Source organism: Eleutherodactylus coqui, chromosome 8 (genome assembly GCF_035609145.1).
Source record: "Eleutherodactylus coqui strain aEleCoq1 chromosome 8, aEleCoq1.hap1, whole genome shotgun sequence".
Lineage (NCBI taxonomy): Eukaryota > Metazoa > Chordata > Amphibia > Anura > Eleutherodactylidae > Eleutherodactylus > Eleutherodactylus coqui.
In genome coordinates this window covers 136,745,235-136,758,694 of record NC_089844.1, presented here as the reverse complement: position 1 = coordinate 136,758,694, position 13,460 = coordinate 136,745,235, and the positions used below count along the sequence as shown (strand labels likewise).

Sequence of the window (13,460 nt, the reverse complement as noted above, 5' to 3'; positions counted from 1 at the left end):
GTGGATCCATATAATGGGATATTAGAGCTTAGTGATACCTAAGCTTGCCACCTTTTCATCAAACATACTGGGCATAGGTAAAAGGGAGTATGGTTTGGGATGTGGCTTATCATGACGTATGTTTTTACCTTCATTATTCTAGTGGCTCCATTAGTACTAGTGCCTCCTTTCAGTGGCTCCAGTTGTACTAGTGCCTCCTCTCAGTGGCTCCAGTTGTACTAGTGTCTCCTCTCAGTGGCTCCAGTTGTACTAGTGCCTCCTCTCAGTGGCTCCAGTTGTACTAGTGTCTCCTCTCAGTGGCTCCAGTTGTACTAGTGCCTCCTCTCAGTGGCTCCAGTTGTATTAGTGTCTCCTCTCAGTGGCTCCAGTTGTACTAGTGTCTCCTCTCAGTGTAACAAGAAATAATATTGCCCTATTAGTGGCCCTAGTAATAGTCATTCCAGCTTTAGTGGTCCAAGTCATAATAGTGCTTCCATTAGTGAGCCTAGTGATAATAGTGACCCTGTTTAGTGGCCCTAGCAATAATAGTTCCCCCTCTTAGTGGCCTCAGCAGTAATAGTACCCCCTCGTGGTGCCATCTTCACCACTAAACGTCCAGCTTGGCAGCAACGTTATTATCAAGCGATATAACTCACAGTCAAGCTCCGGTCATAACGCCGCTGCAGCACTCACAGAAGAAACTCCTCCCCTTGGCATCTGCGCTTATGCATGTACTTTATGCAGCACAGATGCTGGGGGGAAAGAGTTATGATCTCGTGTAAGCGCTGCAGCGGCGTCATGACCGGAGCTTGTCTGTGCGTTATAGTGCTTAATGACAGAGTTGCTGGAGGGGGTTAACCAGATGATTATTTTTTATCGACCATTAATATGGCCAGTAAAGAGTTAATACGAGCCCCGACCTGTAGAGTCAGGAACGGTGATTTACCAGCCGGCTGGCAACTCTATGGTAACCTCATATTTGTGTATAATTTATCTTCTATTGCCAGCTTCATCAAATCCCTAGGATTGGTCGACCGACTTGTGGGGCTTTTAGGAGCCTTACTAATGTAACTTATTTCCATAAAATCTTATATCTTCTGGTCTGTCTTTTATTACAAAAATCGGTTAAGATTCAAAGTTTTTAGTGGGTTGAAATGCAGTTCTGTAATTGGAAATAATGGAAAGGTGCCAGTTGGCAAATCTGTGAACCAGTATAGACCCACAATCTTACTCATCTGTAAGTGGGAGCAAAATGGCGCCGATATTACCAAAATATGGCACTTGTATAACTTGCTCAAAAACAACAGCTCCAATGTGTCTTGTTTTTCAAAAAGTGACATACCTAACAATGACTAAGAGACTAGAGTCTAGTATCATGTGTCAAACTCAAGGCCCACGAGTTGAATATCATTTCTTTTCTTCTACCTGTGCCTGGTATGACTGCTCTTTGAGTCATGTTATAGTCTATAATATAGCAATAACCTCTGTCCCTGACTCAAGCAAGAAATGAAGAAGAGAAATGAAATTTGGTTAAGTTTGATACAGACCAATCATATGGGGTTCACGTTGAGGTTAAATGTAGACTCCCATTGTCCTCAGGAATAAAGTAGGGTACACTTGGGCTCCAAGATTGATGAGAAGGCCAACTAAGGTCCTATTTGAAAAGTTGGTTAAAGGGATTGTCGAGTTGTAAACTACTCATGGCCTATCCTTTGTATAGGTCATCAATAGAACAGCGGGGGTCTATCTCCTGGGACCCCTGCCAATCAGCTGTTCTCCAGGCATATGCACTTGTACACTGAGCTAATTTCTGCAGGAAGAAGACAGCTCCATTCCCACTGCAGTGGCCAGGCTTGGTATTGCATGCATTGAAGTGAATGGTAACTTTGCATATAATACCAAGCCTGGCCACTGCAGTGAGAACAGAGCTGTCTACTTCCTCCAGAAATCAGTTTTGTGCATGAACACCCACCTGGCAAACAGCTGATAAGCAGAGATGCCATATCACAGACCCTGGACAATCTACTATTGATGGTCTATCCTGAAGCTAGGCCATCAGCATTTTGCAACTAGACAACCCCTTTAAGATCAGTGAACCCTAACTGGTGGATCTTTTAGAGAAGTGTTCTTCAACCTGTTGATGCCCAGCTATTGCAGCTGTAGAACAGGTTGGAGAATGCTTATTTAGAAGAAGAGTTGTCCTGTTGTCCTTCATTCTGTCCTCTAAGTGTCCTTGCGGTCTCCTCTTCTGCGTTATTAGTACAATGTAACGACCCCACATGGCAGTCCAAGGTTGTGATTTCAGGGTAACTGATTTAGTTTTCTTCCTCCACTCTCTTGGCCCATAGCACCGCTTTATGCAATAATTTTACATAGTAAGTACTTATACTACAGTTGGTTGACTTCTGTATGTTCTGGTTATAACAAAGCATTTTCGTTTCTTGCAGTGTGAGCATGAGTGCTGGGTCGGTGGATCAAGAACCATCCCGGAAGCTAGGCTGCTGTGGTGTACCTGTGATCACAGAAGACATGCAGGCGCTAGCTATCCGCAGCCTGTCTGGGAGCGAAGTGCAGAAGCACTATGAGCTGATACGGGAGCTGGGAAAGGGGACATATGGCAGAGTGGAACTGGTGTCCCATAAGAGCACAGGTAAGACTAAGAAAATATAAAAGGTCGTACGCTCAGTTTGAATGTTACCCAAGTAACTGGAGGGGTACTGGTTCTGCTTGGGGAGAGTGCCAAGTAGGCATAGGTAGACTTATAGTCCATGCAATGTTTCCTGGGAAATTTGGTATGCAAAGGACCAGTGCAGCGTGTGTTAGAAGGTCAAACATTGACATAAGGAAGCTGCCTCTCAATAGGTGATGCCGCGGAGGCATTGTACCATCTTCCATTTGCATACCATGTACGCCCAGTGACAATCCAAAAGATGGGGGGAAGCTAAATCCCACTGTGGTTGCCATTCTCTGCCATTTGCAGAAGAGGTGTAAGTTTGAAGCTTTACTAAATTGGGGAATAATCCCAAACAGTGGTATACCTATAGGGGCTGCAGAGGTAACCGTTGCACACGAGCCCTGGTACCTGAGGAGGTCTCTGATACATAAGCAGACACTAGTATTATACATGGCACATAGAAGGTGGTGCCCTGTTACAGATTTTACATGAAGGGACAGGAGCTACAAGTTACTCCTCTGGTCATAGAATTAAGATCATATCTGAGACTATGAAAAAATAACTATACAAGGATGCTAGTTGCAAAGGTTTTAGTAAAGGGATTACCATTCTGTTTATTTGATAGGCATCATTATTCACCTAGTGGTCAGAGTGGGTAAGGCCTCATGCAAGCAACTATACGACTTCTTTATGCAAATTGTACAATGACATAATTTGAACCCTTAAAGGTCTGTGGGGCCATACTGTACTTCTGTATACTTCCAATTTCATACATAGGCAAAATATTGCATTGGTCCTAGGATAGAACAACTCAGTAATACAGTGCTATATAGAGGCACCATATGTTAGCACATAGTGTTACTATAGCTTCATAGTATGAAGCCATGGGGAATCTGGGTGCAACAATACAGGCTCCGTTCACAGGGACCTACTGGAGAATGCAATACATGCAATTCCCTGAGGCAACTATCACACATGGCGGAAACACTGTGGAATTCTGCAGCGGTTACAGTACAAGCCATGCGGGCGGGATTTAAAAAATCTCCTTCACATGGTAGAGATATTTTTCATGACGAATCCACAAAGTTTTCTTTAAATCTCCTGCTTTCCCACGGAATCCACGGCGCGTCCGCAATTCAATTGCCGATGGGCTGCAGATCGGATGGCTTCTATTGACTTCAATGGAAGCCGTCCGTGCGGATCCGCAGCAAAATGGAGCATGTTGCAAAGGTCCACTAAACAAATCCACATACTTTAACTAAGCTGCGGACGCCCATGTCTCCATATGGGCGGCTTGAATTGCGGATTGTCACCCGCGCCGATTCCAGAATTTAAGTCCCCAACATGGACATGAGGCCTAAATCCTCAGCATGTCTATTTATGCTGCGCTCCCATAGAGGAGAGTGCGGCTGCAATGGAAAAAAAAAAGAACGGACATGCTGCGGCCAGCGAATCCGTGCCGCAACACCGGCTTTGCCGTGACAGATTAGCCGTCCTGTGTGGACGAGATTTCTGAAAAATCTCTTCCATATGGCCGGCTAACACCGGGATTAGCGGCCGCAGGTGGATTTGCCACGGCGAAATTCTGGACGGAATTTCAGCGGCAAATCCGCCCTGTGTGAACCGAACCTAAACTGTGCCAGATCTGCACCAACTTTTATTTATTTATTTAAACGTTGGTTGATAAACAAGACACACAGAGATACACATCCACAAATAATTGCTACAATGAAACAGCACAGAAAGAAGAAAAGACACGTTGGAACATATGTAGCACCAAAGAACTGTGTGTAGAATTGCACAAATAAGTGCTTATTTTACATATCTGTTTCCGTTTTATTTTGCTACAAACTACAGAATCAGGAAAAAAAGATTGAGAGGGAGTATAATAAATTCTATGGATAAATCTGACTATGATGCATTTATCTCAAGCACTGACCAGAGGAGGGCCAAAGCCAGCCAGTATGTTCCCACCATCCTCAAAGTTCAAATCTGGAATGCCTAGCATCTAGAGATGAGCGAACGTACTCGGTAAGGCCGATTTCGCAATCGAGCACTGCGATTTTCGAGTACTTCACTACTCGGGTGAAAAGATTCGGGGGTCGCCGGGGGGCGTGGCGTGGTGGAGCGGGGGGTAGTAGTGCGGAACAGGTGGGAGCTCTCTCTCTCTTGCTCTCCCCCCCACTCCGCTCTGCAATCCCCCGCTCACCCACAGCGCCCCCGAGTACTTTTCAGCCGAGTGGTGAAGTACTCGAAAATCGTGGTGCTCGATTGCGAAATCGGCCTTACCGAGTACGTTCGCTCATCTCTACTAGCATCCATTCTGGAGGGCTTTCTCCTGTAACAGAGCAAAGTGTCGTGTTAAGTGGCTGTAAAAACTACAAAGTGACTTCACTAGATGAGACATTTGGACCAGACCTTCCAAAAGAGTCAGAGAGAGAGGGATGGTCCTTCCACGGTCCTACCATGGAACTGGGTATGTTAAAGGTTAACTGCAGCTGCAAAAACATACAAAAGGTAGCCTCACTCACCATATCCGAGAGAGTAATAACACCGTGAAGCGTCCAGAATGCCAATTCCGCAAAGTGCTGTAATTGGGGCAAGTGCAGAATGCCTGCAGCGATTCCGCCATGTGAGAAGGCAGCCTAATATATAAGCAGGTGATCATCAACCTTATGGTTCTATACCTGTTGCAAAACTACAATTGCCATCATGCTCTGCAAATGTAGGATTTGTTCTTCATATGTTCTTTTAAAGGGAGCCACCGTGATGCCCTAAGAAAGCCAATCTGACTGGGTATATTTCAGTTCATCCACCAAGCTGCTCCTCTGCTTCTAATGTATCTAAGTGGTGAACTCTTCTTGAGAGAGGTTGAGACAGGTTTTCTTACGAGGAGGACAGTGGCACTCTACTTACTATAGATTCTTAGGGGACAGACCATGGCTGGTGGACATCCTGGGTAAAAAAAACTGCCAATTGGCACCCTCTTAAGACATAGATAACTTTAATGGTCCATACATATTCAATAATTGTCAACACATTCCACACCATCAATCTGACATGTATGGAGCAGCCCACTTTTGTTGTGCACTACAATGATACACCTAAAAGCCATATTCTCAATTGTAGGAAACAAGATGGCTCTGAAATTTGTGAACAAGAACAAGACGAAGCTGAAGAGTTTCCTGCGGGAGTTCAGTGTCACTAGTGCTCTATCCTGCAGTCCGTTCATTATCCGAGCATTTCATGTGCTCTTCCAGACAGAGGACTGCTACGTCTTCGCTCAAGAGTATGCCCCGGCTGGAGACCTCTTTGATATCATTCCACCACAGGTGAGATGAATCCCCAATATCTCCTATTGCTGAGTCTGGATGCATGAGTGCATTTCGAAGGACATTTCTGAATAATAGATTGTGAATACCTGAATGTTTCTTCAATGTGTTGATGACGCATGGGTTCATGAGTCATTCGGCAGAACAGAGTGTGTTGGTTTGTCTGTGGTGAGGTTATTGAGCTTGTTCTTTCATTGTGCCTGGTCTATTATTTAACCTGCATTTGGTCTGTTGCTTTGGCTTGATATTTTTTTCTTTTTTGATCTGTTGTTTTAGATTGGGATTTTGTATTGGTTCATTGCGTTAACCAGAAGATATTCATATCTGGTCTTTGGTTCATCTCCACACTATTGCTATACTGTGGTGTTCACTAGACTCTAGGTTTTTATTACTATGTGATTTATTGATACTGTTTTTCTCAGTAGCTATCTTTTTATACTTCTTTACAGGTGGGACTACCGGAAGACATGGTGAAACGATGTGTTCAGCAACTGGGATTGGCTCTGGATTTTATGCACAGCAAAAGTCTAGTTCATCGTGACATTAAACCAGAGAATGTTCTTCTCTTTGATCGTGAGTGTCGGCGAGTTAAGTTGGCAGACTTTGGCATGACTCGTAAAGTGGGCTGCCGTGTTAAAAGAGTGAGTGGCACAATCCCATATACTGCCCCAGAAGTGTGCCAAGCAGGGCGGTCAGAAGGTTTTCCAGTAGAGACAAGCTTGGATGTCTGGGCTTTTGGGGTACTAATCTTCTGTGTGCTCACCGGCAACTTTCCTTGGGAGTCAGCCTCACCAGGAGATGCCTTCTTTGAGGAGTTTGTACACTGGCAAAAAGGTCGTCTACCTGGTCTTCCCTCTCAGTGGCGCCGCTTTTCAGACAATGCGCTACGAATGTTCCAACGCCTTCTTTCCTTAGAGTCAGAAAAAAGAAGCCCAGTCAAGGAGGTCTTCTTCTACATCAAGTATGACTTACTATCGGAAGCTCGACGTAGACCTTCTTACCGCTCTCGTAAACAAACAGGAGAAAAGTTACCAACTGTGCCCCAACGTCATGAGAATCCCACTCCTCTCAAGAGGACAATACTTACTGAGGGAGGCTCCTCACCACGTGTTCCACACTCTCTGCCAGAACCTGGCCAGCTACCTTCAGGCTCTGGCAGGACAGATGGACGGCAGGACAAGAATAAAACTCAAATGCTACTGGCAACTGCCATTGAGATTTGTGTGTAACATGGACCACCCAGTTGGATGCGACTCCAGTGGGAACTGATGTCATTCTCTCCAGTAAAGGTCATCTCCTGGTTTCAGATGTAAAGCAGGGTAGACCTCTTAGCATTTAATGGTCATGAGCCTACAAGCAAAAAAAAAATGTTGGCGTAAGAACACTCATCGAAAGGAAGGACGTTTCTGGATATTTTCCATGTGTGATGAGATAAATGAGCCTTTTGATCAAAACCTGAGAGGATTGTTACGGTTGGTGACCAAGTGCTGCTTCGGCTTTGGCGTGAAGGACTTCTATGTAACTTGTAAAGACTGATATAAGGCAGGTAGTGTTCACAAAAGCGTCTCCTGTCATACTCTACAACCAAACCCCTACCCATCTCCAAAAGATGAAACAGCACAGGCAGGGCAAGTGCAATCTTGTTACATACCCACAAATCCAGTTTCTTTATTTAAGACTAAGCGTCCAAAATCACCTGACTGACCTCCGGCCACACAAATACAATACGACATGGTTCCATATGACAAGAAATACATTGAAGCTTAAGAAAATTGGTACAGAGGTAACTATGGAAATCATGCGGCGGTAACCTTAGCAACCAATTTAGCCTTTTTTCTTTTTTTTTGTAAGCGGTATGGTTGCTATGGGTTACAGCCTTCTTTCAGTAGTTGCCTTAGTACATCTCTATGGCTAATCAACCCTCCAAACTAATAAGGGCTTGCATTGTAACTCATCCCGGAGGCTTAACGGCTGCTATACCAGGGTAATCTCTTAATATAAAAGCCTTGTCTAGAAAATAATCCTTTCATATTACGACACATTTTACATTCCCATTAAGCATATCGGACTTTATTTTACTTGTTACATGTTTATTTGACTAGATAACAACTTCACTGGGAGTATCCAAAATGGCAAATTTTTAACTCTACCATATCACTATTAATGGTCATTGTAGCTAATGGATGTTCAGAAGAGGCAAGAGGTTTCACCACAAAGGGTGTCGGGTCTCTTCATATAGCTAATTGTGAAAGTGGCACTTATCAGCTCCGGCAGTTTCCATGGAAACGTAGAATCTGCCATAACCTTTGGAGAACTATAGAACGTTCTTCCAGGATTTGTAAAGGTGTTTAATACAAAGCTATCAATGGTTAACAGTTTCTTCCCGTATGAGATCATTTTTGGCAACATCAAATATCCTTTATCATATAGCGGCTTTCGTTGGGTCATCACCCAACCATCAATGACCGACAACCCCAATCGGTAATAGGTTTTTTAAAATCAAGCGATGCTGAACGAGTCAGCCCATCACGCCCATCATGGAAGATTGGGGAATGCACATATAGCAATACATTGCCTTGACAGTCATTCTGACAAAGAGGGTCATTGAGGGAGGAAAAGCAGTAAACTTCTCCCTATCCCGAAAAAGCTGCCTATGCAGAATACATGTAGCAGATGTGTTACTGTTTAGTTGTGTCTATCATTTTTCTGTCTTCTGTTTGGTATTCATGTCGTCTGGGAAGGATCATGGTTTATCTTGTTACACTAATTTAAAGGAGATCGAAATCTAGCGGCGGCCATTTTGTCTGCCAAACTAACACTTGCTCTGACCTGAATCTAGACCCTAAATTTCATCTTCATTATTGGTTATGCCATCAAAATGGCTGCCCACTATGGGGCTCATGTATCAATCATTGACATGAAATGATGACATCAGAAAATATTCCATATAAAATGGGCGCAATATTGATGAACTCGTATCATTTTTCTTTAAAGTATCATCCAATTATGACAAAAAAATGGTGTTTAGGTGTGATAGCTTGTATCTCCTGTACATGATCTTCTAAACAGTCATATCAGATGCCACCATTTTCATTAGCAATATAGCAACACACTGGCGATGAGTCCTGTTCTGCTCGGGTCCTGTTGGTTAGTGACGGCAAAAATAACGTATTCTGTGCACTATTCTTTCTGTCAAAGGAATTGAAAAATTACGGACCTAATATGAGACAATTGGATCTGTCAAGATCTGGCTTTCATGACTCAATTAAAGGAGTATTTTGGTTAGTGGACAAAATTGCAACTTTTCACCCCACCCATCCACTGGATGGGTGAAAACTGAGATCGGTGTGGATTTGACTGCTGGGACCCCCACCGATCCTGAGATCCTTTTCCACTCATTTCTTCCTATTTCTCTAATGGCAGCGAATGGGCCACTGGACGTGCATGTATGGCTTCATTCATTTCAATGGAGTAGACAGATGGCACTATGCTCGACTCTTTTCATCAGTCCCATTGAACTGACTGGAGCAGTAACCGCGAATGTCACTCCATTCATTTTATTGGAACTGATGGAAATAGGTGAGCGCTTTGCACAACCAGTAGACCATTTGCTGCTACGTTCAGGAAATAGGGAAAAGTAATTCTTCTCGGGACCCAGTGGTTGGACCTCACCGATCTATCAGTTTTTACCCATCCAGTGGATGGATGAAAACTTGTAATTTTGTCCACTAACCGGAATAACTCTTTAAGTACAGAACTGTGACACGAAAGTAAATAGAGCCAACTTAAGGTGTCGTACAAACAATATGTACAGTTTCATACATGACCCCTGGAGGGGCAGGTGCTGGTGACATATGGCTAAAGCCAACAAAAAGTTTGGCAAAGCTTGGTAAAGAGTTGTGATAGGTAAAACTTTCCCTTTTCATGTCATGACGTACATTAAATGGTGGCCATACAGATTTGTCAAGTGCTCCCTCGCTAAGTATCTACAACAATGGTTTCCAAGCCTCCTCTGTGTATCTGAGGACTCACGTCTACGGCCTCAGTCAATACAAATCATATTAAGGGCTACAGCATTGCTATAACAGCAGAAGTGCCGTAACTAATACCGGTGCCCGTTACCAAAAAGAAAGCGGTATACACATCAGATTAACACAAGATGGCTGCCATAGGGCCTAGCAGCTCCTTATCTCAAGACATGGGAGCTCTTGGGACAAAAGATAATCATTTTTAGATATCTATGAAACTTTCGAAAATGTGTTTACGTCTTTGGAAACAAGCAGTCAGAGCACAATAATGGGCCGCATGTATCAGAAGTGTCTCTAAGAAAAAGTGGTCTTGGTACCACCCATAGCAACCAATCAGCTTTCATTAACACTGATAAGAAAAGAAGAAACACAGATTCCTATTGGCTGTTCATAACAGCCAATCAGAGCCTGCTTGCCATTTTTCCAAATCTGTTAAAGAAATGAAAGCTACATTTTGATTGGTTGCTATAGGAGGTTGCTTTTCTAAACTACCTTAGAAACCTAGATACCAGGCAACGAATTAGAGTTTATGTTTTTTTTCATAAAAGGAAATCTGAGCTCTGATTGGTTGCTATGGGCAAGGACACTTAGTCGTTGGAGACAATATGGATATTTGAGGCCCAATCTTCCCTCCTTTTTGTCTCTCCCTGGGTTTAGGGCCTAGTTATAAGTACCAAGTTTTTTTCAAGTCCCTCCCCCCTTGAGTGCAATTCTATATATTCCTCCAACTCTGAGTGGTATAGACGACTTAAGTAGCATATTCCCTTTTTTGCCTTAGACGTCTTCAATGTTCACAATATTAGTGCAATAATGTAGATAAGGTGATAATTGATAAACTTTTTAACTTACTTGTAGGGTATTTCTGATTCAAGGTTAGGGCTAGCTTAGTAAAGTTACCTCAGTTTAGCTGACCTGTTAATAATATATATATAGATACCGTATACAGTTATGTATAGATGTAGAAAAACATATTCCTATATGTGTATTTTTTGTTTTAATGTGACTATAACACCTTTTGTTCCATTTACCTCTATTACTCTCTAAGCTCACAACTTATTGATGGATGGTCGGAGCACCTATCGCCAATTAAAGGGGTTGTCTGGTTTAGAAAGCTTTTCAAAAACCTTGTTAGGGAATTTTATACTAAAGGGATTCTCCCCTTTTTATAATCCCTACATGTTAGAAGGGTCTCTTGAGAATAAACTAATCAGAAAGTGTCCTCTTGCTTGGACCCCTTGTGATCAGCTGTAATCTGTGGGGAACCTGGCAGCAAGTGTCCAATTGATCTACAGCACCACCGCAGGAAAAATGAAGCATTACACATGGTTCATTCACATCAATGGCTCATCTGTGTAATACAGGCCGGTCAGCACAGGTCCTCCCGCAAGAGATGCACGTCATTGCTACTTGCCACTCTGTCCTAGAGATGACGATCGTGAACAGAGGATGCCTCCCCCCCTCTCTATTAAAGGGGTTATCCCACAATCTGAAGTTATCATCTATCTATAGGATAGGGGACAACTTTGGGATCATTGGGGGGTTTTACTGCTGAGCCCCCCACCGATCCTGAGAACAAGGGTCCCTGATGGAAATTGCTGAGTGCTTTTTGTGCAGCTATCTCCGGCAGTCCCATTGAAAGTGAATAAAGCAGCACTGTGCATGTTTGACTACGGTACCACTCCATTTAAGCTCCTCCTCACTTTGGGTGGTGCAGTAAGCCTGCAATGAGCAGTAGAGGGGAAACAGGACTCTAGTTCTTGGGCTCAGCGGGGGTCTCAGTGTCCCAGTCATAAAGATATCCCCTATCATGTTAAAAAGGGGATCACCTTAGATTGTGGGATAACTCAGATCTGTAATGGGGTATTTAAAAATGGACAACCCCTTTAATAAGAACCTGTTGTCCTTTAATAAGAAGGGGGTCCCTGTTTAGGGCCCACATTCATTAACCAGATTGGAGAGTGGCTACAAAGAGCATTTCTCATTCTGGAGGACCCATTATATGCATTACACAAACAAGCCCTTGATTTCACTTGGAACTGTATAATACCTCATTTCTCCTGTGGAGGCGCTGCAGGAAAACAGAACACTTGTACCAGCTTCACTCAAACATTGCTGCGTGAGAATTACACCCCAGATAGCATGTGCCATATTTTTTAATTTTGTTGGAATGGGTACAAGCTTTGGCTACCCAGTATTTGCAATGTACAGTATGTACTATGTGGTTTCGCCAGTAGGCGTATGTATATGACTAATTCTAGACATACCTTAGCCTAGACCTACTTCCATGCTACATTGAGATATATGCAAGGAGACATTTTAGACTTGTCTCTCCAATTCCGCCGCTTTCAATGGTGTTCCAATAGAAACTGAAGTGTTGCACAAAACCGCCACTTCAGATGCCTGATCCTATGTGTGTCTTCTTAAAAAACCCTCGGCGCACTGTCCTCCGGGTCCTTAATTTATCTCTCTTATTTCTTCCCTCTTAAGAATATTTAATAATACAGTACAATGCATTATAAATAAGATACTTTACTTGTGCCCTGGGGAGCGGAGTCATTAAAGTAAAACCACACGTCCAGTAACAGTTGTTAACGACCACAGAGTTTATTGCGAAAGGACGGAAGTTTTATTTTGTATTGCTTTTTACTATATATTCAGATTCACCTATAGGACCGGGCGTATTTCGACCCCCCCCTCCCCCCCCCAAAAAGATTCCAGGGATACTTCAAATTTCATGATTAAAGTATGTGCGACATGTTAACCCCTCCTTGTCGTGCCCCGTTAATGGAGAAATTAGCAAAAACAAATTTGTAAAAGTTCCTAATTACCCCAGAAAGTGGCAAAGAGAGGTTACCGGGGATGTGGAACACAAGGTGTCTACTTTTGTTGATTGTGTGGTCTGTCATTGTGTTGCAAGTGTCTTTCTGTGTTCCTGCACTGCAAATGAGGGAGGAGCAATTAGCAAATGAACGATATAAATAAATCATGCCCTCAGAAATTGTAGTCATTCTACTGAAATCCTCCCTGTGGACTCTGGAAATCATATGTACCATGCCGGCGGTGCAGAGGAAACTTTATAAAATGTGTGTGTATTTTTATTTTTTATTCTTTTCCTGGTAGACAATAAATTAAAATATGGAAAAATAATAAAACTGAAGGCTGTGTGTCATGTTTAATGGAGATAGACTGCTATTGGGGACCTCAGTTGGTCTCATCCCCTTTGTTACTGGATGGCAAAAGTCTATACAGGAGTCACCTCTCTGGGGAAACAGCATTGTAAGCAAACAAGACGGTAAGGACCCTTAAACCCCAATAATCGAGATTGGCGCTTGCTCAACTGGTCTTTTACACATGGGGGCAACGGATTCCTGATGTGCTTCTTCGTCCCCCATTCACTGCCCTAAGGATTTGTGTGTGTGACGCCGGAGGTGCTTGTATTCCCCATTA

At 43.2% G+C, this 13,460-nt stretch overlaps 1 protein-coding gene across 1 annotated transcript in view; it reads left to right on the top strand.

The window, feature by feature from the left end:
- Positions 1–13,159, top strand: part of SBK1 (SH3 domain binding kinase 1) — a 33,101-nt gene extending 19,942 nt beyond the window's left edge. Inside the window, exons 2-4 of the mRNA XM_066576507.1 lie at positions 2,427–2,629; positions 5,783–5,985; positions 6,435–13,159. Coding sequence (XP_066432604.1) covers positions 2,434–2,629; positions 5,783–5,985; positions 6,435–7,214 — 1,179 coding nt within the window. The 5' untranslated portion in view covers positions 2,427–2,433 and the 3' untranslated portion in view covers positions 7,215–13,159. The remainder of the gene's footprint in view (positions 1–2,426; positions 2,630–5,782; positions 5,986–6,434) is intronic.
- The last annotated feature ends 301 nt before the right edge of the window (positions 13,160–13,460 follow it).